The sequence below is a fragment of the Zeugodacus cucurbitae genome, chromosome 3 (assembly GCF_028554725.1).
Source record: "Zeugodacus cucurbitae isolate PBARC_wt_2022May chromosome 3, idZeuCucr1.2, whole genome shotgun sequence".
In the NCBI taxonomy this organism is placed as follows: domain Eukaryota; kingdom Metazoa; phylum Arthropoda; class Insecta; order Diptera; family Tephritidae; genus Zeugodacus; species Zeugodacus cucurbitae.
This window is the reverse complement of record NC_071668.1, coordinates 52,863,716-52,891,339: the sequence shown is the minus strand read 5'-3', so window position 1 is coordinate 52,891,339 and position 27,624 is coordinate 52,863,716. Positions and strand designations below refer to the sequence as shown.

General features: G+C 37.3%; 2 protein-coding genes across 2 annotated transcripts; one reads left to right on the top strand and one right to left on the bottom strand.

Moving 5' to 3' along the window:
* Nucleotides 1-1,527: 1,527 nt before the first annotated feature.
* Nucleotides 1,528-2,829, bottom strand: LOC128920331 (protein toll-like). The gene has a single exon (XM_054227417.1). It carries the CDS (start codon nucleotides 2,827-2,829, stop codon nucleotides 1,528-1,530), a length of 1,302 nt encoding a protein of 433 aa, XP_054083392.1.
* A 20,878-nt stretch (nucleotides 2,830-23,707) lies between these two features.
* On the top strand, nucleotides 23,708-24,787 carry LOC128920330 (protein toll-like). The gene has a single exon (XM_054227416.1). The coding sequence runs from the start codon at nucleotides 23,708-23,710 to the stop codon at nucleotides 24,785-24,787; it is 1,080 nt and encodes a 359-aa protein (XP_054083391.1).
* Nucleotides 24,788-27,624: the final 2,837 nt, after the last annotated feature.

Below are 27,624 nucleotides of genomic sequence, written 5' to 3'. Positions count from 1 at the left end.
AAAACTAATATATACATTTTTTTTTTTAGTTTATACCGTAAATGATATGAAGAATTTTATATATATTTTTGCAACATTCGGTAGCGATTGCAAAATAATTAAATTAATCGGTATGTTGCAAAATAATCAAGTTGTTTTGAGATATGTCGATTTGAGAACTGTACTGTACTGTTTCATCATTACTCGTATTTATAATGTACTTTCCAAAGTTTTTTATCCCTGCTTTGTTGTGATACTTTTTCACAACTGCATAGCATACAGAACTAACGGGGCTGGTGTTTTTTCCAATGATATCAATGTCATCGGCGTACGCCAGTAGCTGTGCACTTTTATAAAAGATTGTATCTTCTCTGTTTAGCTCTGCATCTCGAATAATTTTTTCCAGCATCAGGTTAAAGAAGTCACACGATAGTGAGATCCCGATTATGACGAAGCTTTTGGTGTTGCTCAACGTCAACTAACACAGCCGTATTAGTTTTGTAGGGATACCAAATTCAGACGTCAGGCATAGAGGCAGCTACTTTTCGTGCTGTAGAAAGCAGTTTTAAAGTCGACCATGAGATGGTGTGTGTCGATCCTCTTTTCACGGGTCTTCTCCAAGATTTGGTGCATGGTGAATATCTGGTCAGTTGTTGATTTTCCAGGTCCACTTGCATCGGCGCCCGCCGCTTTGTTGTTCTTCAAGCGGATAATTGCTACTCGAATTTCTTCATGATCGGTTAATGAAACATCTGTTTTCGATGTCGAACCTTCCTTGTTTTTGTTGACGTGCGCGCTTTGCTGCACAGAGGCGGGTGCGTATCTTAGCTGCTACAAGATAGTGGTCCGAGTCGATGTTGGGACCACGGAGCGTACGCACATCAAAACACTGGACACATGCCGTCTATCTATCACAACATGATCGATCTGGTTTCGTGTGATTCGATCTAGGGACAGCCAAGTACCTTGATGTATTTTCTTATGCTGGTATATGGTGTGTCCCAAACCCTACGTTCAACCGCATATGCGGGACTCGCCTTCTCACTTTAGCTCGCCTATAAACGTATGTGTGTCAGCAACCCACACAATACTTGGTCTAAGACCGGAAGTCGTGAGTTGCTTGAGCCATATGCAAAGAATCGTTCCTGGCCTCTCCCAAGTGAATGACAGTCAGGAAATTTCCTAACTTACGTGAACTTCTACACATTAATTGTAGGTTACAAATATATTTTTCTTATGTTTTTCCTAACTACTTTAAAACAGGTATGAATGCAAGACGAAAATTATGTGATGGGTACGGAGATGATATGCCAAACGCCACTGTTAAAATTCAGATTGGTATAAAAATTTTAGGTTAAAAGCCATATCTCTGGAACTACTCGATCACGTATATGATTACATTTTTATTCTTATGCGACAGTTTCTCACAACTTCACATAGTACTTATACTACATTTAATAAATGTTTACTTTACATTTCTACTAAATTAATTTTAAAATGATATACATATATAAATATACAGAAGATCTTATAACATCTTCACTCCTATCACAAATTTAAGCTCTCTTGTTGCGGAAATGACAAATCTTGTCCCACAACTAACATTCTGCCGCCAACTTCTAACATACCTGCATGCTGTTCTCTACCCATTTTATGTGGCATGGCATACCGTAATTTATCCCAAAATCTAGGATCTTGCCAATCCAAATATGTGTTCATATCCAGATATGCCTTTAAATCCTTATCTAATAACTCAGTATTCGTAAGTTCACCATATTTAATCATAATTATACGCGCACGACCTTCCTTCATAGAGCATTGATGCGCTGTGCGAAACTCCATACGCGCCCAATCCGATTCGATGAAGTGTTGCGAGAGCACAATGATCGTACGACGCGATTGATCGACCGATTCGATAATTTGTTCAGGTATATAAGCGCCCGCAAGCCAGTTGCGTTCGTGCGTGCATACACAAAATGGTGGCTCGCTCTGTTCAAGTTGCGGCAGTAGTGTGTGGTTGACGAAGTCAGCATCCTGGTGCGAATATGAGATAAACGCATCGAATGTTTTATTCTCATCCAGCTCTAATTCATGAATGCAACAGCTGAATATGTTGTGACCATATAACCAGATTTTCACTTCCGTTTGATATTTATAGTAGAGTGCGGCAATAATAAGTAAAATAATAATGATAACCACTACAGTAGTGCCAATTGCGATCATATATTGATAACGCTCCACATTAACAGCAGTTTGACATAATTCTCCCACATTTGCTGTTAGGAGTGTAACATTCTGTAGATTAACACAGTGTAACTGTTCAACATCAGGAATGCGTTTCCGATGTACACGAACGGTGTATATCAAATCCTGCGCAGCACAGTCGCAAAACAAAAGATTTTCACTGAGATACAAAGTCTCTAGTTTTGAGCTGTCATTAAGAATTGCACGCAAAAATTCAGTACTTAATGATTCTAAATAATTATTTCGAAGATCCAAAGCCGTTAAGTTGGTCGGCAGTTGAAAGAGACTTATATTCGTAATTTTATTGTTCGAAGCGTAGAGTTGCGAAACGAGCGAAACTTGCTCGGTACGTGGCAGCTGTTCGATAACGTCGAGTTGTCCATCGTAGCAATTGATGATCAGTGACTTAGATTGTATGTAACAATTGCATTTTTTGGGGCACATTACCGGTTGGCAAGCACACAGTTCATTGCGTTCAAGCTGTGCGATATCCGTCAATAGTTTGGTTGATGTCTGATTACATTTTAAATCACTAAAAAGTGTGTGTAAATTATCATTGAATATCCAAGCCAATTTACAATCGCACATCATAGGATTGCCAGCCATTTTTATTTCGCGCTCACAATCTTCAGTCGCCGTAAGTAAATTTGATAACGAATATATATTTTTAATTAAATTTTGCTCTAAGTTAATTTGAAAAGGGCATTTGATGCCGGCATTGACAAACCAATCCATATTAAACTCGTTCAGAAAGTTGCGACTTAAATCGAATATTTTTAAATAAATATTGATTTCTTTGTACCGTTCGGGTTACAATTTCCTGAAATAATTCAGGCCATCCACTAAAGCCAATTGCATTTTTACATTGAAGTTGTTCATTGAGGATATGGAAGCATTGGAGGTAATCTTCATTTCCCAAACAGGTTGTAGTTTGTTCTCACTCAAGTCTAGCCTATGAAGATAGTTCAACGGTTTCAGAGTTTCCATAACATTGGTGATATGGATCAATCGATTACCACTGAGTTTCAATTGCCATAACAAATAATTTTGCTTAAAAATTTCAGGCGGTAGATATGTCAATAAATTGTTACTAAGATCGAGTATTATAAGTGGACGCTGATTTCCAAATATATTTGGTGCCAATTCTCTGATTTCATTACGGCTCAAATTTAGACAATTCAAGTTAGTAAGTGTTTGAAAGATATTTGCGTCTAATACTTTCATATTATTTCCGGCTAAATCAAGGTGCTTGAGCGCAGTAAAATTTTGAAGATTTTCTTGCGTCAAGTTTTGCAACATTCTGTGCTCATGCGTCAGACTTTGCGCGATAATAGTAAGCGTTTCCAATTTAGAATGTAACAAGTAAGGAAGGGCTAAGTTCGGCTGTAACCGAACATTTTATACTCTCGCAATTTATTTATTTAACTTAATTAATATTATATAATACACAATTTGACCCACATATTCGTCATATATATTGTATAAAGTCCATTGAAAGTTGGAAACCCTAATATTAGGTTAGAAGCACCGAGAACCTCATGTTCGATATATGGGGCCTTGAAAACCTATGGTCCGTTTTTTTTTCGATTTTTAGAATGGGGCTGCCACACTATAAACGTATTATTTGTGCAAAGTTCTGCACCGATATCTTCACCAGTGCTTACTTTATATATTGTAAAGTAAACGATCCAGATCCACTTCAAAGTTCTGGTATATAGGAAGTAGGCGTGGTTGTGAAGCGATTTGGCCAATTTTCACAACATATTATTGGGAGGTAAGGAAACTATTACAAAAAAAGTTTCATTGAAATCGGTCGAGTTGTTCCTGAGATATGGTTTTTGACCCATAAGTGGGCGACGCCACGCCCATTTTCCATTTTGTAAAAAAAATTGAGTGCAGCTTTCATCTATTATTTCTTATGTGAAATTTAGTGTTTCTAACGTTTTTCGATAGTGAGTTAACCCACTTTCAGTAATTTTCAACCTAACCTTTGTATGGGAGGTGGGCGTGGTTATTATCTGATTTCAACTATTTTCATGGAGTGTGGTGAGGTACGTAAGAGAATCGACTACAGAAAGTTTGGTTTATATAGCTTTATTGGTTTGCAAGTTATATACAAAAAACCTATTAGGAGGCGGGGTCACACCCACTTAAAAAACAAATTACATCCAAATGTGCCCCTCCCTAATAAGATCCTATGTTCCAAATTTTATTTTCATAACTTTATTTATGGCTTAGTTATGACACTGTATGTGTTTTTGTTTTTCTCCATTTGGTGGGCGTGTCAGTGTACCGATTTTGCCCATTTTTGAAAGCACCCCTCCTCAGGGTGCCAAGGAATGTGTGTTCCAAGTTTCATTAAGATATCTTAATTTTTACTCAAGTTATCGCTTGCACGGACAGACGGACAAACGGACGGACAGACATCCGGATTTCAAATCCACTCGTCATCCTGAGCATTCATATATATATAACCCCATATCTAACTCTTTTATTTCTTGGTGACACAAACAACCGTTATGTGAACAAAACTATAATGCTCTGTGCAACAGGTTGCGAGAGTATAAAAAGAAGGAAAATATATTTTTTGGTAGAGTTATAATGTTCGCTGATGACCTTATGTCCATTTGAAGCTGACGTAGATACTGAAAAAAATACTCGGTTGGTTCTGTTGAAATGTCAGTGCTATAGATTAGTGTTAGTTTATTCTGCTCCTTCACATATGCTAGAATAGGGTTCATTTTATCATTATCAGTATATAATTTGTATGTAAGAGCGTCGCAATTTACACCTGTGAGTAGATGTAACTTAATAGCAAACTTGTTGTCAATATTAAGGCGTGTTGATTTCGCACAAAGCACAAACATATTCGACAGTTTTGTGATAAATTTGAAGTGAATAAGGCTGAATTCGTCGGTAAGAGAACACGAAATTTTGTCATCACATGTACAAGAAATTCCATCATCTTCATATAAATCCCCAGACCGCAGTTCTAACGCTGATTTATTAGTTTTGTATATCGTCCAAAAGCAGGTACCCTCCCACAGAAGGTTGGTGTTTAAAATCATTTAACCTAGTACGAATACGAGTATTATACACATTTTTAATAATTTGAATTTATTTAAATTTAAAAATTTGCGCACATTGCTTTTATACTTTCTCGTCACTAATAACTCTTGCTGAACAACTCTCTAACACTTGCTGAAATACTAAACAATAAATTTCAAATTGGAACCTAGTAAACCATTTTAATCGTTATTAAATTCTTTATTTTGTACTCTCGCAGGTTATTTATGTAAATTTATTAAGATAACACACAATATTGACCAATATATTCGGCATAAAATCCACTAGAATAACGAAAACCACATAGTACATATATGAGTGACGAGGCAATATCTAAACCGATTTCACTCATTTTTACCATCAAGGTACACTAAATATATACCGACTTATAAATTATGAAACCCACCATATTTTTGAAAAACTTATGATTACCACTATTAGAAAAAAAAATCCCCTCTCAATTACAGAAACATATCTGAGGTATCAGGAGCCTTGAAGTTGTAGTCCGATTTTGAAATTTTTTCCATAAGTGATGCATGTGATAGAGTATTTGTGAAAAGTTTTCTTCTCCTATATTCATTGATTCTTGATTTATATACATACTAGCAGACCACGCCAGCTACGCACGGGACATTTCAAAAGTTATAAGTTTTTACATACTTATATATGTGTATAAGTAAAATGAGGAAAATTCATACATGAAATTATATTTTATTTGCAATGAGCTAAATCTTGATTACGACCCTGACCTGGCCTGACCGAACAGCTATACCTTGACATTCTAGGATAGTGTCCCTGTGGTCGATGTCACCTTCGATAAAACGATATTGCACGCTGTTGTGTAGTATGAATGCTAGGCCACCACCGCTATCTCGCTCGCGATCTTTACGTAAAACGTTGAAACCTGCACAACTCAGAAGATCTGAGTGGCTGTTTAACTTGGTTTCTTGGACCGCAGCTATTGATACGCCTTTCCGACTCATAAAGTCAACTATCTCCTCGGTCTTTCTTTGGAGTCCGTTGCAGTTAAATTGTAAGAGTCGGGTGTGTCGTGTTGTTGCTGTCGTGACCCTGGGAGTGAGGGAGTGACGTACAGGTGGAGGTTGTTGCAGCTGTGTTACCCGCAAAGGAAAATGTCGCACTTCGGTGTTGTTTGGCGACTCCGATGTTGTTGGTTGCGAGGGCAGACTCCTATTAAAGCATGGGGCAACGCATGATACACTCCACTGCGCAGGCCGGAACACGTCGGAAAATGACACTAGCCAGTGCAGGAATTGCATCTGTCTGAGGTCACGTTCCGACGTATTACGGTCTGACATACGGAACAGACTGTGCGAGGGACCAGGAGTTGCCTTGAGGTCCTCGCACGAGGATCGGAGCGGGATGAAGGTTGGGGTGGGATTGGTCAGACTGTGAGTCATGCTGTCTAATTGAGCTCCTGGGAGGCGTAGGGGCCCTAAGTTGGCCACTCCCTGAGGGTGGCGTTGCGTAAACTAGGTGCAAGTTGCACTGTCTTAGATGCAACAGTCGCAGTATTGCGTTGACAGCATGGGGCCACATAACGTGTGGTCCAATCCCTATGAGTCTTAAAGCCTGAACAGGTCTTAAGATGGCTCCATTAATTGCATGATTTACACCTAACCGAGGTGGAATTTGGATGGAGCCTTTTAGCGCATACGCAGCAGAAAAATACCTCAGGCCCCGGGTTGGACTCGATGCCAGCCCGGAGTAAGAGGATGTGGAGCAACCCTGCTACAAGGCGTTGCTCCAATGACGTACAACTAGACTTAAAACTTAGCGATCCAAACAGGGTTAGATCTCCGAAAGCGCAGCCCTTGACCGGATAAAATCCGAGTCAACTCCGGTGGCGTAGAACCGGCTGCGTTGGGAGCTTGTCCTTGGAGGTCGTTAATTCCCCATTTTCATCTTTAAGCGACTTTGTAGTTTTGGAGTCTGTGTTTGTTAGCTATCTTAACATTTGATAAAGATATTGGGTTCGATGTGTTTCAGCAGCAGCTTGCACTTTGTTTGCTAGATTGCTACTATATTTTTTGTCAGTTCTAGCACATTTCTTTATTTGTTTGTCGATGTTGCTATACGGTTTCTACAGCTCTGTCATAGATTGTCTCGTTTTCACGCAATTTAGCTGGTGTTTACTAATTTGCGTTCGTGGATAATGTGCAACTTTTGATCGGAGATTCAGCACTTTCGTTTGTTCGCTTTATAGCCAACATTAAATTTTGCTACATTAAGGAATACAGTTTTCATCTGGGTCACTCATATACAGGTAAGAATCCTGTAGTAAGGAAAGTGCCCAGTGATTCCGTAAACCTTGTACAAATTGTTGCATTTTTTCATTTGTCAACATTGAACTTCTTTTGCATTTTTTGCTAACCGCAGGCACTTTGAACATTATTACAGCAATTAGTAGATGGTGATCACTTGCTATATCAGCTCCCCGCTTATTACGCACGTCCCTAAGGGAGCCACGCCACCTATGACTAATAGCAATATGGTCGAGCTATGTCCATGTTGTCTTGTGTATGCGCTTACGATTGAATACAGTGCCACCAATAACGGCATTATAGCAATAATAACACTCAGTAAACATCTCTCCATTCTCTGTGAGTGTTCCCAAGCATTCATGTCGCCCATTAATATAACAATATCGCCTCTATTAATATCGGTTAGGATGTTCGAAAGGCTGCTGTAGAATGCATCCTTAGCAGAATAATCTGTAACATTCGTCGGTGCGTAACATTGGACTATTGTCATGTACCTCGCTCGCGGGCGCAATCTCACCATGATCCTATCAGAGTGCGCTTTCAATTTTATAAGAGCCGCTGTTGCCGATTTGGATAGTAGAAATCCGACCCCACATTCTTTGATTGGGATCGTTACCAGAAAAAATAAGTTTTGACCAGCTGTTGTAATTTCCCACGAGTAAGGTCTTCTGATATCAGAGGCTGAGAACCAGTAGTTTGTAGAGCTTTAACTCATTGTTTAGCTGCGACAATTTGGTTGGTTCTAGCGGTGAGCGCACGTTCCATGTTCCTATTCGTGATCCATATTTCATACTAAAAGCCGTCATCAATTTAACAAAATTATTAATTTCTTTATTTATTTTGGTTTCATTATCTGTTTAATTTAAGATGAGTAGGTGATTATCCTTCTGCATCTGGATCCAGTCCGGGGCTGTCGGTTTGCCTTATGGCTGGCAGGCTGTAAGAATTTAATCCTCGCAGGTGCTAAGGTTATACCGTCACACGGTCGTCAGAGCCCCGTTTCTATAGAAAACCTCACGAAGAGGAGATTGACATTTGGAATGGCACCATAAGAAGGTTGGGTTTAATGATGAAGAAATCAGACCACTTCCACGCACACAAAATGGCAATAACAGAAAACCAATAAAATACTATAAGTAAACCAGTAATGAAGCTATAGAAATGAAATTTGATACAAAGCATCATATCAATAAGGGTCATATTAGGATGAAATATGTTATGAAAAGTGGGCCTGGGCCCGTCTCCCAATATGTTCTTTTAACCTAACCCGTAAACTATGTATATAAAACATACTTTTTGAAATGGCTGAGACACTTCATTACATGCCATGAAAATGGGAAAAAATCGGATTGAAACCACTCCCGCCTACCATTTAAATGTTTTATGAAAACTACTAAAAGTGCTTTTACTTCAGTAAGGTAAAACACCAGAAACCCTAAATTTTATGATAAACATGGCAGCGAAAAGCTTCACTCAAATGAATACACAAAGTTTAAAAGGGACATTTAAATGTTGTATATAATAAATTTTTCAACACAGACGAAAATATCAATTTTTTAAGCATCTACAACTAAACGTTATATTTGTCTACCAACACATATGTTTATACAAACTTTCTTTGCATTAATAGATCTCCCAAGAGGTCAGCCTACGACAAATTTAAGCTTTTTCGTCACGCAAGCGATTATTTGGGGTAAGTTAAGATGCTTACCCCAAAACATTCCACCGGTCAACGTCTAGCATATCAACATTTCATTCTCTACCCGATCTATAAGTCACGACATAACGTAATTTGTCCCAAAATTTCGGATCTTGCCAACCAAAAAATGTGTTCATATCCAGATATGTCTTCAATTCCATATCCTAAAAGTCAGTATTCATAAGTTTACCATAGTTAATCATAATGATACGCGCCCGACCTTCATTCTGATGCGCTGTGCGAAATTCCACACGCAATCCGATTCGATGAAGTGTTGCGAGAGCACAATGATCGTACGACGCGATTGATCAACCGATTCGATACTTTGTTCAGGTATATAAGTAAAGGCTGACATCACCGCCATCCAAGAAATGCGATGGAAAGGACAAGGCCGGAAGAAGGTGGGTCCTTGTGACATCTACTACAGCGGCCATATAAACGAGCGCAAATTCGGTGTGGGATTCGTAGTGGGAGAGAGACTCCGACGTCGAGACCTGACATTCACTCCGGTGGATGAACGTCTATCCACAATCCGAATCAAAGCGAGGTTCTTCAACATATCGCTTATTTGGACGAAGTGATCAAAGATATCTTCCATGAGCGCCTAGAACGTACCTATGAGCGCTACCCCCGCCACGATGTCAAAATCGTGCTTGGCAATTTCAACGCTAGGGTGGGTAAAGAAGATGTCTTTGGCACCACAGTCGGAAAATTCAGCCTCCAAGACGAAATATCGGCAAACGGCCTGAGGCTGATCGACTTCGCTGGGGCCCGAAATATGGTCGTCTGTAGTACTAGATTCCAGCATAAGAAAATCGATCAAGCTACTTCGCTGTCCACCGATCGAATTTTACGCAGCCAAATCGATCATGTTGTTATAGATGGATGACATGTCTCCCGTGTTTTTGATGTGCGTGCGCTCCGTGGTCTTAACATCACTATCTTGTAGCAGCTAAGATACGCACCCGCCTCTGTGTAGAAAAGCGCACACGTCAACAAACACAAGGAAGGTTCGACATCGAGAAGCTGCAATCACAACCGACCGCCGGACGATTTTCTACTCGACTTGCACTCCTGATCTCTGAGAACACTCATCAGCATCGTCTCGCAATGTTGCGATCGACACCAACACGTGCGGGATAGAATAGATACTGGGAGCTGAAGAGTGAAGCGAGAAGCATTTGCGGACAAAAAAAGAAAGAAGCCAAAATGCGTGAGTACGAAGAGCTTGACAAGCTGGCCGACAGGGGTAATGCTCGAAAATTTTACGAAAAGATCCGGCCACTAACTGAAGGTTTCAAGACCGGAGCACACTCCTGTAGGACCCCCAGAGGTGATCTAGTTGTTGATGACCAGAGTATACTGAGTTTGTGGAGGGAACACTTCTCCAGCCTGCTGAACGGCAGTGAAAGTACAACACTAGGAGATGGTGAACCCGATTCCCCAATCGACGACGATGGAACAGATGTTCCATTGACCGACCGTGAAGAAATTATAATAGCAATTACCCCCTTTAAGAACAACAAGAACGGCGAAGAGCTGATAGGGTGCATACATCAGCTTCTTTGCGGAATATGGTCGAAAGCATGCCCGACGATCGGAATCTTAGTGTGCTCTGCCCAATCCATAAGAAGGGAGACCCCACAATCTGCGCCAATTACCGTGGGATAAACCTCCTTAACATCGCTTATAAGGTTCTATCGAGCGTACTGTGTGAAAGAAAGAAGCCCAAATATGGTACACAGGCCCCAGGTCATGAAAAAATTTATTTTTTGTGTGGCTGTATCATTTCATTTCAAACATTCATTTTAAACATGCAACATTAGTTGAAAGAAATCAAGAAACATAGATGTGGGTTGCCTGGGGTTGCCCTGTTGGAACACAATTTCTCTTCGAGGTTCCAGGTTGTAAAGATGTTAGTTGATAACATTTAACAATTAATTTTATAAATGAAATATTGAGGATACATAATTATTTTTTTACAACTACAGGCCATCTTCCTCTACAAACATTCTATTCGAAATAGTAACTTCAAGATCAGCCTGTGGTTACTTTAAGGTCAAACGTCTACTGCTGTATAATCGAGATGAATTCAAATGTCGCAGAAGAATATTCAAATTATGATTTATGGGGAATGTGTGAGATTTTATTCCGATACCGTCCAATGTAACATGATGAATATCAAAATAATATTTTTTAAAAATTTTGGAATTGGTCGATTTGTCCTACAATATTTGCAAGTGATTTAATGCTTGTGTAACTTACTTTACTTGATCTCATCATACTCTCGCAACATGTTGCACAGAGTATAATAGTTTTGTTCGCATAATGGTTGTTTGTATCAGCCATAAATAAAAGAAGTAGATATGGGCGTGGCCCCGCCCCAATTTTTTTTTTATATATATCTCGCAAACCGATAAAGCTAAAGAAACTTTCAGCGGTCACTTCCCTTACATACTTCATTATACACCATAAAAATAGTCGAAATCGAATAATAGCCACGCCCACCATACAAAAGCTACTTGTGGCAAAATTGTCGAAATCGGACTATAACTTTTCAAGGCTCCGGATACATAACATGAAGAACTCAGTGCCAAAGGGTAAATTTTCACCGAAAATATCGTTAAATGTCTCAGATGTTTTAATGTAAGTCAGGTACGTTGTTTCTTTAATAAACTTCAAATTTTAACTGAAAATTAAATTAATATTACCGTAAGCTGCCTGAAGGTCAGCGGCAGCGGTGCCGGAATTATCGAATATTATCGAATCGAAAGTATTACTTGACCTTACCTGCAGTGTAATAAATAAAAAAAAACGTTTATCTAATGTGGTAAAATCAAATTATAGGCTTTTGTGTTTTATCGACAAGGTAAATTCCAAGCACAACTGGTTTAGATTGAAAAACATACCTATTGGGATGCGATTCCAAGTGGGTTATGTAGTTTTTCAGGAACCTGTTTAATATCAGAGCTACACTTTTGACAACAATCTTTCTTTTCTTTAGTAAACTCACAACACAGTACGTCTTGCTGTTCTAAAATATATTCTCTTATGGTAAAGTATATTTCTGAAACTCTTAAACCGTAGACCTGTGAAAAGTCAATGATTTGACAATATCATTATATCCATATCATCTATCCATAGCTTGTGAAATTTTGCATATAGTACATAACAACAACAACAATATTTCTTCACACACACAGTTGGGCTACCGGTGCACCGCGGTGCTCAGGATTAATAAAAAAAGTAAAATAAAGAAACTTCAAAACCTAGAATACCAATTTAACCCAAATCACCCCGGGGTTGCCATATGGTAACGCGCAATAGTCTTGCTTTATATGTCCACAAAATTCCAAAGAATGCAGATACCATTATCTGTTAGCACGTGGCTGTTGCGTAATTGATCGCGCTTTCGGCAGCATTCATTTGCTCGTCAGTTTTATTTGGTTCGTGGTCGTGAATGCATTGCAAAGTGTATACAAAATGTGGAGTAGGGAAAAACGTGAAATGGAAAAGTAAGTATATCTAAGATATCGAATATTCGCGCGGTCGGGCTATGATAGTTGTGTTTTTGTGTAGTGATTGGAATATAAAATAACTCTCAATGATTTTTTTCTGTAAAAATTATATTTGAATGCGTTTTTTTTGCATTTTTCTGTGCATGTGTCCATATGGCAACGCCAGGCAGGTTAGGCCACTGGTATATCTAACGTTGCAAGAAGCTTTGGATTTTTTAGAGGAAGTGTGTTCTGATGATGAAAACGATGTTCCTACTAATATCCAGGTACTCTACATCGAGCCACCTTATCAGGATGGGGATGTAAGTGGGGAAGATGATGGCGAGGATGAAGATGGAGTTCCAGACAATGTATGCCCAGCACAACTTAAAGCCGGATGTGAAATTGTATTTGAAAATAGTACGCGAATGAAAGCTAACGATTGTAATCTAGAGGATGTCAATGACGAGGAACCTTATGACGATACTTTAGACGATTGTTTGCCGAGCTCGTCCAAGAAAATTTGTCGCCCAATTCAATCAAATACTGGAGTACCACTTCCACCATTTAACAAAGACAGCAAATATACTTGGCAAACCACTAATTCATTACCAGTCCTTCCCATATTCCCTGAAACGAATTTCGAAGATTGTCGGGATCTTAGACCTCATCAACTTTGTGAGAAATTTTTCAGCGATGACTTGCTTGAACATATATGCAAATGTTCGAATTTGTACGCTACGCATCATCAGAAACGATACGAAGAACTTATAATAGATGGTAATGACGATGTAATCTCTATTTTGATTTTATGATATTTATATTTAACACAAAATTTTTCAGAGTTACGTGTGTTCATCGCAATTTTGATAGTAACTGGCTACACTTCTACAGGAGCCTTTCGAGAGAGAATGTGGAGCTGCGATGATGACATTCAAAACGTTATGGTCTTCAATGCTATGCGAAGGAACCGCTTTGAGGAAATCAACTAATCGAGTCCGCATTGCACGAACCGTCTGCTAGTTCTGATAGGTTTGACACTCTTTGGAAACTACGCCCACTGACTTACCATATAAAGGCCAAAATGACTGAAAACTTTCACCCAGAACAAAATCTCTCATATGACGAAAGTATGATTGCATATTTCGGTCGCCATGGAAGTAAACAGTTCATAAAAGGAAAGCCAATTCGTTTCGGATACAAAGCTTGGTCTCTTTGCACTCCTAGAGGATATATGATCAATTTTGAAATATACCAAGGTAAGAATCCGAGGGTGAATCCTAAATATGAAGAACGCTTTGGCACTTGCGCAGCTCCACTCTTGTGTGTGATTGACGAATTTTCGGAAGAGGTGCAAGAACTTCCGCTTTTACTTTGACAATCTTTTCACTGGAATACCATTGATGATTTATTTGAAAAAAAAGAGGTTTCCAGGCTACCTATACAATTCGAGAAAACCGAATTCTAAAAAAGTTGTCCTATTCCACATAAGAAGGATTTGCGTAAACAGCAAAGAGGATATTACGAAAGCGTGGAAATCAAAGAAGAGTCAATTTATCTGACTAAATGGGTAGATAACTCGGTAGTCTGCCTTGCATCGACATGTTTTAGTGGCGAACCAAAATCCACAGCCTCTCGCTACAGTAGAGAATTGCGTAGGAAAATACCAGTTCCACGTCCGTGCGTTGTAACTCAATACAACAAATTTATGGCGCACCGCATAAGCTTTAGAGGAAAAAAATGGTGGTATTCCATCTTTACTTGGCTTATTGATGCAAGCTTGCTAAACAGCTGGCTTCTTTATAGATCCGCTAATGAAAATAAGTCATTTAATGATTTTAAGAGAGAAGCAGCCACTTACTACTGCAAGCACTACGGCGTCGAACTGAAACGGTTCCAAAAAACCTCAAATAAACGAACTGAATCCGTAACGAATGTCCTGCGCTATGACAGGACTGATCACCTTGTGGTTCCAATTGGAAATAAAAGGCGATGTGCAGGTGATGTATGCAATTCCATCAGCCTGCAAAAAATGCGATGTTGGACTTTGTTTGCCTTGCTTCGAAGCATATCATACAAAAATGTGAAAAACCAGGATTTTTCAATAATATATTGTATCATCTCAATGATATTTAATAAAATGAATTCATTATTTTTGAATTTTTCACGATATATAATAAAGTGAATTGAAAATTTTTGTTTTGAAGTTTGATTTTTGGGGGTTGCGGAATGATTTTCTACATATATGTAAACTAGTGGCCTATGGTACCTAGCGTTGCCATATGGCAACAGGACATTTCAAGGACCCTGGGTCCAGGACATAAAATCTAATGCTACAGTTTTTTTTAGTTTACCCAAAAGGATACCGCAAAAAAAATCTTTTCAAAATTCCACAAAGAATTTTCGTAGGGTGATTCGGGTTAAAGTGAACACAATTCTGCATTACTAAGCAGAAAAGTAGTTTTTAGTAGTTTTCACCATAACCTTTGTATGGGAGGAGGGCGTGGACTGTATAAGGTAGTACCTAAAGAAAACGATTCTAGGTCTGGTTGATATAGCTCAAGTAGTTTACGAGATATGTACAAAAAACATATTTGAGGGCGGGCCCACGCCCACTTCTAAAAAAAATACATCCAAATATGCCCCTTCATAGTGCGATCCTTTGTACCAAATTTCCATAGCTTTATGGCTTAGTTATGGCACTTTATGTGTTTTCGATTTTCGCCATTTTGTGTGCAAGTTTCATTAAGATATCTTATCACTTTGGTATATATAACCCTATATCTAACTCGTCTAGTTTTGGGTGTTACAAACAACCGATATGTGAACAAAACTATAATACTCTCTTAGCAACTTTGTTGCGAGATTATAACCAGATGAACGGACGTACACTTGGTAGCAACTTAACAATCTTGTACAATTCAGAAATTGATTTCGATGGTGGCCGCGTGGTATTCAAGAAAACATGTTCCTATTCCAAAATGCATGTACTTTATCCTTATTTTCTTTGTGAAAGCTCTTTACTATAACAGGATTTTCCACCAAAATATTTAACTGTATTTTGTTAATAGACCTTAAATTAGGTTTAATGACTGTTCTCACAAAAGGGGGAAAACACCAAAACTATAAGGATAGTCCTTTGTGAAAAAAAAAAAACCATTTTATATATAAAGTCTCAAACAAAGCGCTGTGAACCTATAAATCTGTATAGGTTGTTTACTTCTACAGCCGCCGATTCGCGAGGATGTTCAAAAAGTGAGATCCACGGAATTTTATTATTGATTATAGCAGCCACTTGAGCTTTAAAAACGCTAAAATAGTCTTGAAGACTTTTGAAACGCCCTCACCACACAAGGATTCCACCGAATATTAATTTAGCTTTGGTTTCATATAGCCAAAGGACTATTTAATACATATACATACCCTTAGTTCATATTAAAAAAGTTGTTAATATGTAGTTTCAAGTACCATAAGACAGGGTTTTTTTTTTAAGTTCAGGCAGTAGATATGTCAATGAATAGCAAAGCATAAGTATTAAAAGTTGAAACTGATTTGGAAATTCATTTGGCGGTAATTCACGGATTTCATTACAGCTCAAATTCGGACAATTCAATTTCGAAAGTGTTCTTATTTTCGCAGTGCAGTGAGTTTTTGAAATGTCACGCTTTGTAGAGTTATGTGTTGATTCATTAGACCTTGTGTGCTAACAGTAAATATTTCGAATTTATCCAGCCAAAACAAAACAATAAACCACAAAATAAGTTTTACTGACCAATTCTCTTACACTTGCTGAACACTAAATTTAAAACTAGAACAAAGAAAATGAAACATATTTGCGAAATTTGTGCGGTAATTTGTTTGTCGTTGTGATATTTATGGAAAAAAATCGCTTTATAGAAAAACGTTACTACCCGGTAGGAACGGTAAAATAAACAAACGTTGTAGTTAGCGAGCATTTATTGTGATTAATCGATAATATATCGATATTGAACTTATTGAATAAAGTTGAGCAAAATGAAATACCAAATGGCTAAATAAAATTTAACTAGTTCAACTACACAGCCACACATAAAAAAATTATCATGAGCTGGGGCTCTTACTTTGTGTACTATATGCACATATTTAGGCGAACACATTTGACTATGTGGTTTTCAAAAATACAACCCGATTCACTTGGATAGGCACATATATTATTTTTTAGTTACGAGCCTATATCTCTTCATTTAGACATCTCAGAAGCTTTGTTTTAAAGATCGGTCCGATTTTAACAAATGCTGTGAAAATGAAAAATATACCTTTCATGATTTGGTTTATATGGGTTGTTTTAATAAACTATTTTTTGGAAAAAACAACTGGGTTGCTTCGTAAAATAAATAATTAGTATCTTTAGGTTAATTAAAGAGTAAAATTGTTTTATTATTATATATATCTTTATATTATATCACGATTCCGGAGAAAAATACCTCGGTAACTCAAAAAAGCTCAAATCAATATTTACCATAAAGAAGGTTATTGAAATCTGGAGATCGGGCACAAAATTGAAAGATCAGATGCAGTCGTGAGCCAATTTTAAAAAAATGTAAAAATTTTGGCGTGAAAATTTCAACGAAGGGCAATGCAAAACTTAATATTCGCCAGCTAAATCAAATGAAAAATCAAACTACTAAAGAATTTATGAACTGCAGAAAAAATCAATAAATGTGGGACCCCCAGAGGTGATCTAGTTATTGATGACCAGAGTATACTGAGTTTGCGGAGGGAACACTTCTCCAGCCTGCTGAATGGCAGTAAAAGTACAACACCAGGAGATGGCGAACCCGATTTACCAATCGACGACGATAGAGCAGATGTTCCATTGCCCGACCGTGAAGAAATTCGAATAGCAATTACCCGCTTGAAGAACAAAAAGGCGGCGGGGGCCAATGTATTACCGGCCGAGCTATTCATATACGGCGGCGAAGAGCTGATAAGGTGCATGCATCAGCTTCTTTGCAGAATATGGTCGGAAGAAAGCATGCCTGACGATTGGAATCTCAGTGTGCTCTGCCCAATAGACAAAAAGGGAGACCCCACAATTTTCGACAATTACCGTGGGATAAGCCTCCTCCACATCGCGTATAAGGTTCTGTCGAGTGTACTGTGTGAAAGGCTAAAGCCCACCGTCAACAAACTGATTGGACCTTATCAGTGTGGCTTTAGACCTGGAAAATCAACAACAGACCAGATATTCATCATGCGCCAAATTTTGGAGAAGACCCGTGAAAATAGGATCGACATACACCATCTCTTTGTCGACTTTAAAGCTGCTTTCGAGCCGTTTGATACCAGACGAGGTTTCAGACAAGGTGACTCACTCTCGTGTGATTTCTTTAACCTGATGCTGGAGAAAATAATAAGAGCAGCAGAGCTAAACAGAGAAGGTACAATCTTCTATAAGAGTGTACAGCTACTGGCGTACGCCGTACGTTAGTTCTGCTTTTTCCAGACTGGATAAGGAAGCGAAGCGTATGGCTCTGGTGGTGAACGAGGACAAGACGAAATATCTCCTGTCGTCAAACAAACAGTCAGCGCATTCGCGTCTTGGCTCTCACGTCACTTTTGACAGTCATAGCTTTGAAGTTGTAGATAATTGTCTACCTGGGAACCAGCATTAACAGCAATAACAATGTCAGCCTGGAAATCCAACGCAGAGTCACTCTTGCCAACAGGTCTCTATCATTCTACTCTACACGTCTCTCATCATTCCCGTCCTACTTTACGGTGGAAGCGTGGACGAAAGAAAAAAAAAAGGTTTTGAATAAGGTTTATGATCCTGTGAATGATGACCTGTATCAGTTATACGACGACATTGATATAGTTTAGCTAATAAAAAGACAGCGGCTACGCTAGCAAGATCATGTTACTCGTATGGAAGAAAACACTCTAGCTTTGAAAGTGTTCAATGAAGTTTCATGATAAGTTATGAAGTGTCTAGGAGATTTCTAAAAAATCGGTTTGTATAGCCATAGTATTATATGTAGTTTACGAGGTAGGTATAAAAACATATTGGGAGAAGGGACCAAACCCTTTTCAGAACATATTCCATCGTAGTCTGCCCCTTATTGATATAATCTTCGGTACCAAATTCCATTTCTATAGCTTCATTTCTAGGTTAATTATTGTATTTTATTGGTTTTCGGTTATTGCCATTTTGTGGGCGTGGCAGTGGTCTGATTTCACCTATCTTCAATACCAACCTTCTTATGGTGTCAAGGAATATATGTACCAAGCTTAATTTTTACACAAATTATGCGTTACATCGACAGACGGAGAAATATCCGGATTTTAACTCTACTCGTCTCCTGATCACTTTGGTATGCATAACCCTACATCTAACAGGTTTAGTTTTAGGTGACACAAACAACCGTTAGACGAACAAAACAATTGTACTCTGAGCAACATATTGCACTACTTTGAAAAATTAAATGTTAAATTATTGACTAATAACTTTATAATGCACTCGTTGCTAACAAATTATAATTAAATATTACTTGAAATTAATATCAACTCTCATCAATCACAAAGCATTTAGATATATGGACAACTAAATTTATTAGAAAAAAGTCGTTGAGTTTTGGCACGGAGCCATATTATTAGGAGACAAATATTCATATACTCCAATAAACTTTCTGATGGTATATACTTTGTTCATTTCATTATGCAGCATGAAAAGTGATGACAACGGATTATAACCACGCCAACCTCCCATACAAAGGTTATGGTAAAATCACATACAAACGTTAAGGATAAGATAAGTGCCCATAAATTGTATGGTAAAGATAGGAACAGAATGGCTGCAAGATAGTATACAAGATTTGAAATAGGTGTAGCGCTGATGATTCGTTTATTCACGATTTATAAATTAAGTACTAATGAAGACATCGAAACACAACAACTACGACATTTATAGTGTGGCAACGACCGTCTAAAATTCGCCGAAATCGGACATTAAATTTTCAAAAACTCAGATACTGAATATGAGAACCTCGGCACTCGGTACAGGTATTCGAAAAAAATTTACAGGGGATGTTTCCTATTAATAGTGTGCCTCTGTGTCCAAAATGGATAAAATCGGGCCAATACTTCTTCTAGCTCCATATACCTACATAGGGATTTCGATGTTCCATTGAACTATATACAATACATATCGGATACAGATATCATAGGAAAATTAAGTGAACGTATAAACTTGGTTATAGTGTAGCTCGGTGACGAATTTAAGTGAAAACTGTCCAGTACATCTGCCTCCATATAATATGAATAATGACAATCGCTCTTCTGGTGGACTTTATGCCGAATATATGGGTCAAATTGTAGGTTTGTCAGAACCACATAAATAAATTGCGAGAGTATAAAATGTTCGAATGCCTTACTTGTTTCATTTAATCATACTCCGAGAGAGTAATTTCAATTCAGAAAAGTGATTTTTTATAAATATCCAACCAATAAACAATGAACGTGCTTATTAAAAATATAACTTTAAGACTATAAACCTATATATATTTGTTCCTGTTACTCCTATGTGCCACAATAAAAAAGTTTGACATGTCATACGCTTTATAAATCGCTCTCAAGTTTGAATGTAGCGACCAACTTTCTAATTATGTGGTTTCACAAATATTTTTCTTGATAAATAATTAAATAACGATTAAATTGGTTTAATCTGTTCCAATTTGAAATGTATTGTTTAGTACTTCAGCAAGTGTTAGAGAGTGGTTCAGCAAGAGTTATTAGTGACGAGAAAGTATAAAAGCAATGTGCGCAAATTTTTAAATTTAAATAAATTCAAATTATTAAAAATGTGTATAATACTCGTATTCGTACTAGGTTTACTGATTTTAAACACCAACCTTCTGTGGGCGGGTACCAGTTTTTGGACGATATACAAAACTAATAAATCAGTTGTAGAACAGCGGTCTGGGGATTTCTATGAAGATGATGGAATTTCTTGTACATGTGATGACAAAATTTCGTGTTCTCTTACCGACGAATTCGGCCTTATTCACTTCAAATTTATTACAAAACTGTCGAATATGTTTGTGCTTTGTGCGAAATCAACACGCCTTAATATTGACAACAAGTTTGCTATTAAGTTACATCTACTCACAGGCGTAAATTGCGACGCTCTTACATACAAATTATATACTGATAATGATAAAATGAACCCTATTATAGCATATGTCAAGGAGCAGAATAAAATAAAACTAATATATAAAACTGACTTTACTCCAGAACCAATGTATTTTGTTTTCCAGTATTTACGTCAGCTTCATATAGATATAAGTTCTTCGGCGAACATTATAACTCTACCTAAAAATATATTTTCTATTATATTTCGCTTACTATTCTTGCACAAAGTCTGACGGATCAGCACAGAATGTTGCAAAACTTGACGAAAGAACATTTTCAAAATTTTACTGCGCTCAAGCACTTTGATTTAGCCGGAAATAATATGAAAGTGTTAGACGCAGATATCTTTGAAACACTTACTAACTTGGATTGTCTAAATTTGAGCCGTAATGAAATCAGAGAATTGGCACCAAATATATTTGGAAATCAGCGTCAACTTATAATACTCGATCTTAGTAACAATTTATTGACATATCTACCGCCTGAAATTTTTAAGCAAAATTCTTTGTTATGGCAATTGAAACTCAGTGGTAATCGATTGATCCATATCACCAATGTTATGGAAACTCTGAAACCGTTGAACTATCTACATAGGCTAGACTTGAGTGAGAACAAACTACAACCTGTTTGGGAAATGAAGATTACCTCCAATGCTTCCATATCCTCAATGAACAACTTCAATGTAAAAATGCAATTGGCTTTAGTGGATGGTCTGAATTATTTCAGGAAATTGCAACCCGAACGGTACAAAGAAAGCAATATTTATTTAAAAATATTCGATTTAAGTCGCAACTTTCTGAACGAGTTTAATATGGATTGGTTTGTCAATGCCGGCATCAAATGCCCTTTTCAAATTAACTTAGAGCAAAATTTAATTAAAACAAGTAAGGAAGGGCTAAGTTCGGGTGTAACCGAACATTTTATACTCTCGCAATTTATTTATTTAACATTATTTATATTATGAGTATATAATAAGTTGTAGATAATTTCGTTTATCTGGGAACCAGCATTAACAACACCAACAATGTCAGCCTTGAAATCCAACGCAGAATCACTCTTGCCAACAGGTGCTACTTTGGACTGAGTAGGCAATTGAAAAGTAAAGTCCTCTCTCGACGAACCAAAATCAAACTCTATAAGTCGCTCATTATTCCCGTCCTGATGTATGGCGCTGAAGCGTGGACGATGACAACATCCGATGAGACGACTCTTGGGGTTTTCGAGAGAAAGGTTTTGCGCAAGATTTATGGTCCTCTAAACATTGGCAACGGCGAATACCGCAGACGATGGAACGATGAGCTGTACGATTTATACGACGACATCGACATAGTTCAGCGAATAAAAAGACAGCGGCTACGCTGGCTAGGTCATGTTGTACGGATGGAAGAAAACACTCCAGCTCTGAAAGTATTCGATGCAGTACCCGCTGGAGGAAGCCGCGGAAGAGGACGACCTCCACTCCGGTGGAAAGACCAAGTGCAAAGTGACCTGGCTTCACTTGGTGTTTCCAGTTGGCGCCAAAAAGCAAAAAGGAGGAATGAGTGGCGCGCTCTGGTGGATTCGGCTATAATCGCTTAAAGCGGTTCCTACGCCAAATATATATATATATATATATATAATTAATATTCGTCATATATATTGTATAAAGTCCATTGAACTTTGGAAACCATAATATTAGGTTAGAAGCACCGAGGTCCTCGTGTTCGATATATGGGCCTTAAAAACCTATGGTCCGATTTCAGCGATTTTTAGAATGGGGCTGCCACACTATAAGCGTAGTATTTGTGCAAAGTTCTGCATCGATATCTTCACTAGTGCTTACTTTATATATTGTAATTATTTCAGATTGTCGATTCAGATCGACTTCAAAGTTCTGGTATATTAGAAGTAGACGTGGTTGTGAAGCGATTTGGCCTATTTCACAACATATCATTTGGATGTAAGGAAACTATTACAAACCAAGTTTCATTGAAATCGGTCGAGTAATTCCTGAGATATGGTTTTTGACCCATAAGTGGGCGACGCCACGCCCATTTTCCATTTTGTAAAAAAATCTAAGTGCAGCTTCCATCTGCCAATTCTTATGTGAAAGTTAGTGTTTCTGACGTTTTTCGTTAGTGAGTTAACCCACTTTTAGTACTTTTCAACTGAACCTTTGTATGGGAGGTGGGCGTGGTTATTATCCGATTTCTTTCATTTTTGGATTGTATTAAGAGGTGACTAAAAAAAAAAAGACTGCAGAAAGTTTGGTTTATATATCTCTATTGGGTTCCGAGATATGTACAAAAAACCTATTTGGGGGCAGGGCCACGCCCACCTCCCCAAAAAAAATACATCCAAATATGCCCCTTCATAGTGTGATCCTTCATACCAAATTTTATTTCCATAGCTTTATTTATGGCTTAGTTATGGCACTATATGTGTTTTCGGTTTTCGCCATTTTGTGGGCGTGGCAGGTCCGATTTTGCTCAGTGTTCCAAGTTTCATTAAGATATCTTAATTTTTACTCAAGTTACAGCTTGCACAGACGGACGGACGGACAGACAGACATTCGGATTTGAACTCCACTCTTCACCCTGATCACTTTGGTATATATAGCCCTATATCTAACTCGTTTAGTTTTGGGTGTTACAAACAACCGTTATGTGAACAAAATTATAATACTCTCTTAGCAACTTTGTTGCTAGCAACTTTGTTGCGAGAGTATAAATATATATTCGTTATCAAATTTACTTACGGCGACTGAAGATTGTGAGTGCGAAATAAAAATGGCTGGCAATCCTATGATGTGCGATTGTAAATTGGCTTGGATATTCAATGATAATTTACACACACTTTTTAGTGATTTAAAATGTAATCAGACATCAACCAAATTATTGACGGATATCGCACAGCTTGAACGCAATGAACTGTGTGCTTGGCAACCGGTAATGTGCCCCAAAAAATGCAATTGTTACATACAATCTAAGTCGCTGATCATCAATTGCTACGATGGACAACTCGACGTTATCGAACAGCTGCCACGTCCCGAGCAAGTTTCGCTCACGAGCTCGATATTGGATATTAGGAGTAATAATTTTACTGTTTTGCCGCTAAACACGACCTTCGGCTATGCCAACGTTTCGCAACTCTACGCTTCGAACAATAAAATTACGAATATAAGTCTCTTTCAACTGCCGACCAACTTAACGTCTTTGGATCTTCGAAATAATTATTTAGAATCATTAAGTACTGAATTTTTGCGTGCAATTCTTAATGACAGCTCAAAACTAGAGACTTTGTATCTCAGTGAAAATCTTTGGTTTTGCGACTGTGCTGCGCAGGATTTGATATACACCGTTCGTGCACATCGGAAACGCATTCCTGATGTTGAACAGTTACACTGTGTTAATCTACAGAATGTTACACTCCTAACAGCAAGTGTGGGCGAATTATGTCAAACTGTTAATGTGGAGCGTTATCACTATATGATCGCAATTGGCACTACTGTAGCGGTTATCATTATTATTTTACTTATTATTGCCTCACTCTACTATAAATATCAAAAGGAAGTGAAAGTCTGGTTATATGGTCACAACATATTGAGCTGTTGCATTCATGAATTAGAGCTGGATGAGAATAAAACATTCGTTGCGTTTATCTCATATTCGCACCAGGATGCTGACTTCGTCAACCACACACTACTGACGCAACTTGAACAGGGCGAGCCACCATTTCGTATATGCACGCACGAACGCAATTGGCTTGCGGGCGCCTATATACCTGAACAAATTATCGTACATGTTGGCGGTAGAATGTATGTTATGGGACAAGTTGAGATGAATAATATTCGTGACGATAGTGCTTAAATTTTTCGTGGGTTGACTTTGCGGATGGTCAATTAGTTGATGAAAAATCTCCGTTTACACTCTGAAACTTTACAATTCGGACCACTAATTGGAAGAATGCCTGTATCCAAATATCTTAAGTCTTGCAGTGATGAGCGCACTAATTTTACATATCATTTTCATTCAAAAATTTTATGATATCAATTCCACTGTATACTTAGGAGAGAAAATATGTTACAAATAAATAAAGTTTTAAATAAAAAAAATATATATTTTTATTAAATTCTGTCAAAGGTAGCTGATATGTGTATACGTAGTTGGCGAAATCGGACTATAACTTTCCAATTACCCGGATATCGAATATGAAGAACTCAGTGCCACATTGTAATGTTTCACCGAAAATATCGGTAAATCTTTCAGATATATTAATTTAATTCAGAGGAAATCTTTTTCTTCTAATAATTTGTCTCTGTACCAGAAATGGTCAAAATCGGGTAATAACTTCCCTTAGCTCTCATACAGCTAATTAAAGGATTTTAAAAACACGATAGGCTTAATAGCTATTAAATCGGTTAATATGTGAAATATCTTAGCCAAATTAATTGAGCATATAATCTTAGATATAACGTATTTTGGTGATTAAAATGAGTGAAATCGGTTCAGGAATTACCAGGAGGGTTTTCAAACATTCAATGGACTTATTACTAAATACATATTTGCCGAATATGCGAATCAACATTACCATGATAAAGCGTATTTCAACATTCACCTTATCACTCTTAAGACTGTTTGATTAATCAAGTTGAATGACAGAATAATAGGATAGTATTCTTCTGATACTCCAGGGTATATATAGGCTCATAACTTGCTTACGCCTCCTACATATTTGTGGATTACATTCTTCTTGATGAATTCAACATGCAACAAGAGCAAAACTTTAGCGTTAATTAGTTCCACGGGTTACGTGATCTAATGTTTGCAGTACTTCCATAAAGTACTGTTAGGGTACCTTAGAGTATAGCATTGTTTTAAAATATTAATTGATCAATCCAAAAGGTGCGTGCGATCATCTATCCATAGCCTGGCAAATATTCCATATAGTATATAATAATATAATATATTTCTTCACATATCTGTTAACTGTGAGGTATTCTGGATATTTGTAAGCGAAAAAGCTGATATAACGAATTACGACACATTAACAAACTTGGAATTGTTACAAAGAAACACTGAAAAGTTGACACGGCTAACATGTTTAATGTATGTATATATATTTTCAACACACAAGGCTGATTCCAAAACAACTAAAAGTGGGATGTTTAACGAATACGTTTGATTTATTATCTAACCATGTATTTAGTACAGTTTGCTTGTACTATACTATACTATCGACAACATCCTTATGTCGCAGTTTGGAAAATCACCTATTGCCATATGACGCCAGTATAAATGTTTTCACTTTGCAAGCAACAATGAATACATATCTAAATAAAACTCTATACAAATAGTATATGGGAATATAGTTCTATGCCAAAAACATCGAATATGATGATCCTCGAAATATCGCTGAGAATGTGCCCTGATGTAAAATATTTGTGGAAGCGGTACATGCTTTGGTCCCTTAACACTTCCCAAATATAATAATTTCCATTTTTCCGACTTGCAAATATCTTCGGTAGCAATTCACTGATTTCTAGAGACCGACCGATTAATCGGCCTTGGTATCGGCATCGGCCAGTATCGGCCACAAAATGAAGCATCGGTATCGGCATCGGCCATATTTGGCCGATTCTTAAAGATTTTAATTTCTTAAGTGTTGCAAAGATGTTTTCGTCCAACACTTCCATATTATTTCCAGATAAGTCCAGCTACCTGAGAGCATTTGAAATGTTCCTTCATTAAGTTGTGCAGCGTTATCTACTGATTCGCTAGACTTTGTGTGCTAATAGTGAATGTTTTCAATTGATAGCGCGAAGAAAATATATCATGTGTTAGAGTAATAATGTCCTCTGATGATTTTACAACTAATTGAATGAATATAATTGTATATATATTTTTCAAATAATCAGGATGGTATATTGGCTTTGCAAAAAAATCAATGTTATAGATTAACTTTAGTTTATTATATATGTATATATATGTAGTAGAGTCTCATTCCATTGAGTATTCATAGTATTTCGGGAGGAGACATATTGCAATTTTCGAATGTGATAAAAGTGATTCATTAAAGAATCGTTGAAATTTCCGATTGTGTAGAAAATCAAGATTTTTGGTTTCGTTTTGACAAAGTACTTTCATTCCGTGGCTGAAATACATATAGCATACTCCAATATCACCGATATTAACACTATTGCCAAAGATCCTACAAATTAAAAAAACTTGTATCATCATCAAACATTTTTTTTTTTTTTTTTGGAAATCAGTAGAATTAGTATGTATGATAGTACATTTAATATTTGCGGATATTATTTTTAAATTTCTTTCTCACTAAAGAGGTTTTACAGACGAGCTCACTAACACTTGGTGAAATATTAAGAAACACATTCAGAACTAGAGCATATGCAACCCTAATTGAATTCCTTATCAGGAGTAATGTATGTGAAAACCGCAAACTTTTGAAGAACTCGTCATTATAAGTGCGGTAATTTATTGTTGATGTGATATTTATTAAAAATAATTTTTTATATTCCCGCAACATTCTGCAAATAGAATTATAGTTTTGTTCACATAACAGTTGTGTGAAACACCGTAAAATAAACGCGATAGAAAGAGAGATATATACAGTGAACCAAAAAAAAACTTGTACAGAAAAATGTTTTGACTTTGAAGTTACTTATCTCTTAAACCAATTAAGATAT

Bases quoted from the DNA above. Each gene is read 5' to 3' on its own strand.
- LOC128920331 (XM_054227417.1), bottom strand. From the start codon at position 2,829: ATGGCTGGCAATCCTATGATGTGCGATTGTAAATTGGCTTGGATATTC.
- LOC128920330 (XM_054227416.1), top strand. From the start codon at position 23,708: ATGGCTGGCAATCCTATGATGTGCGATTGTAAATTGGCTTGGATATTC.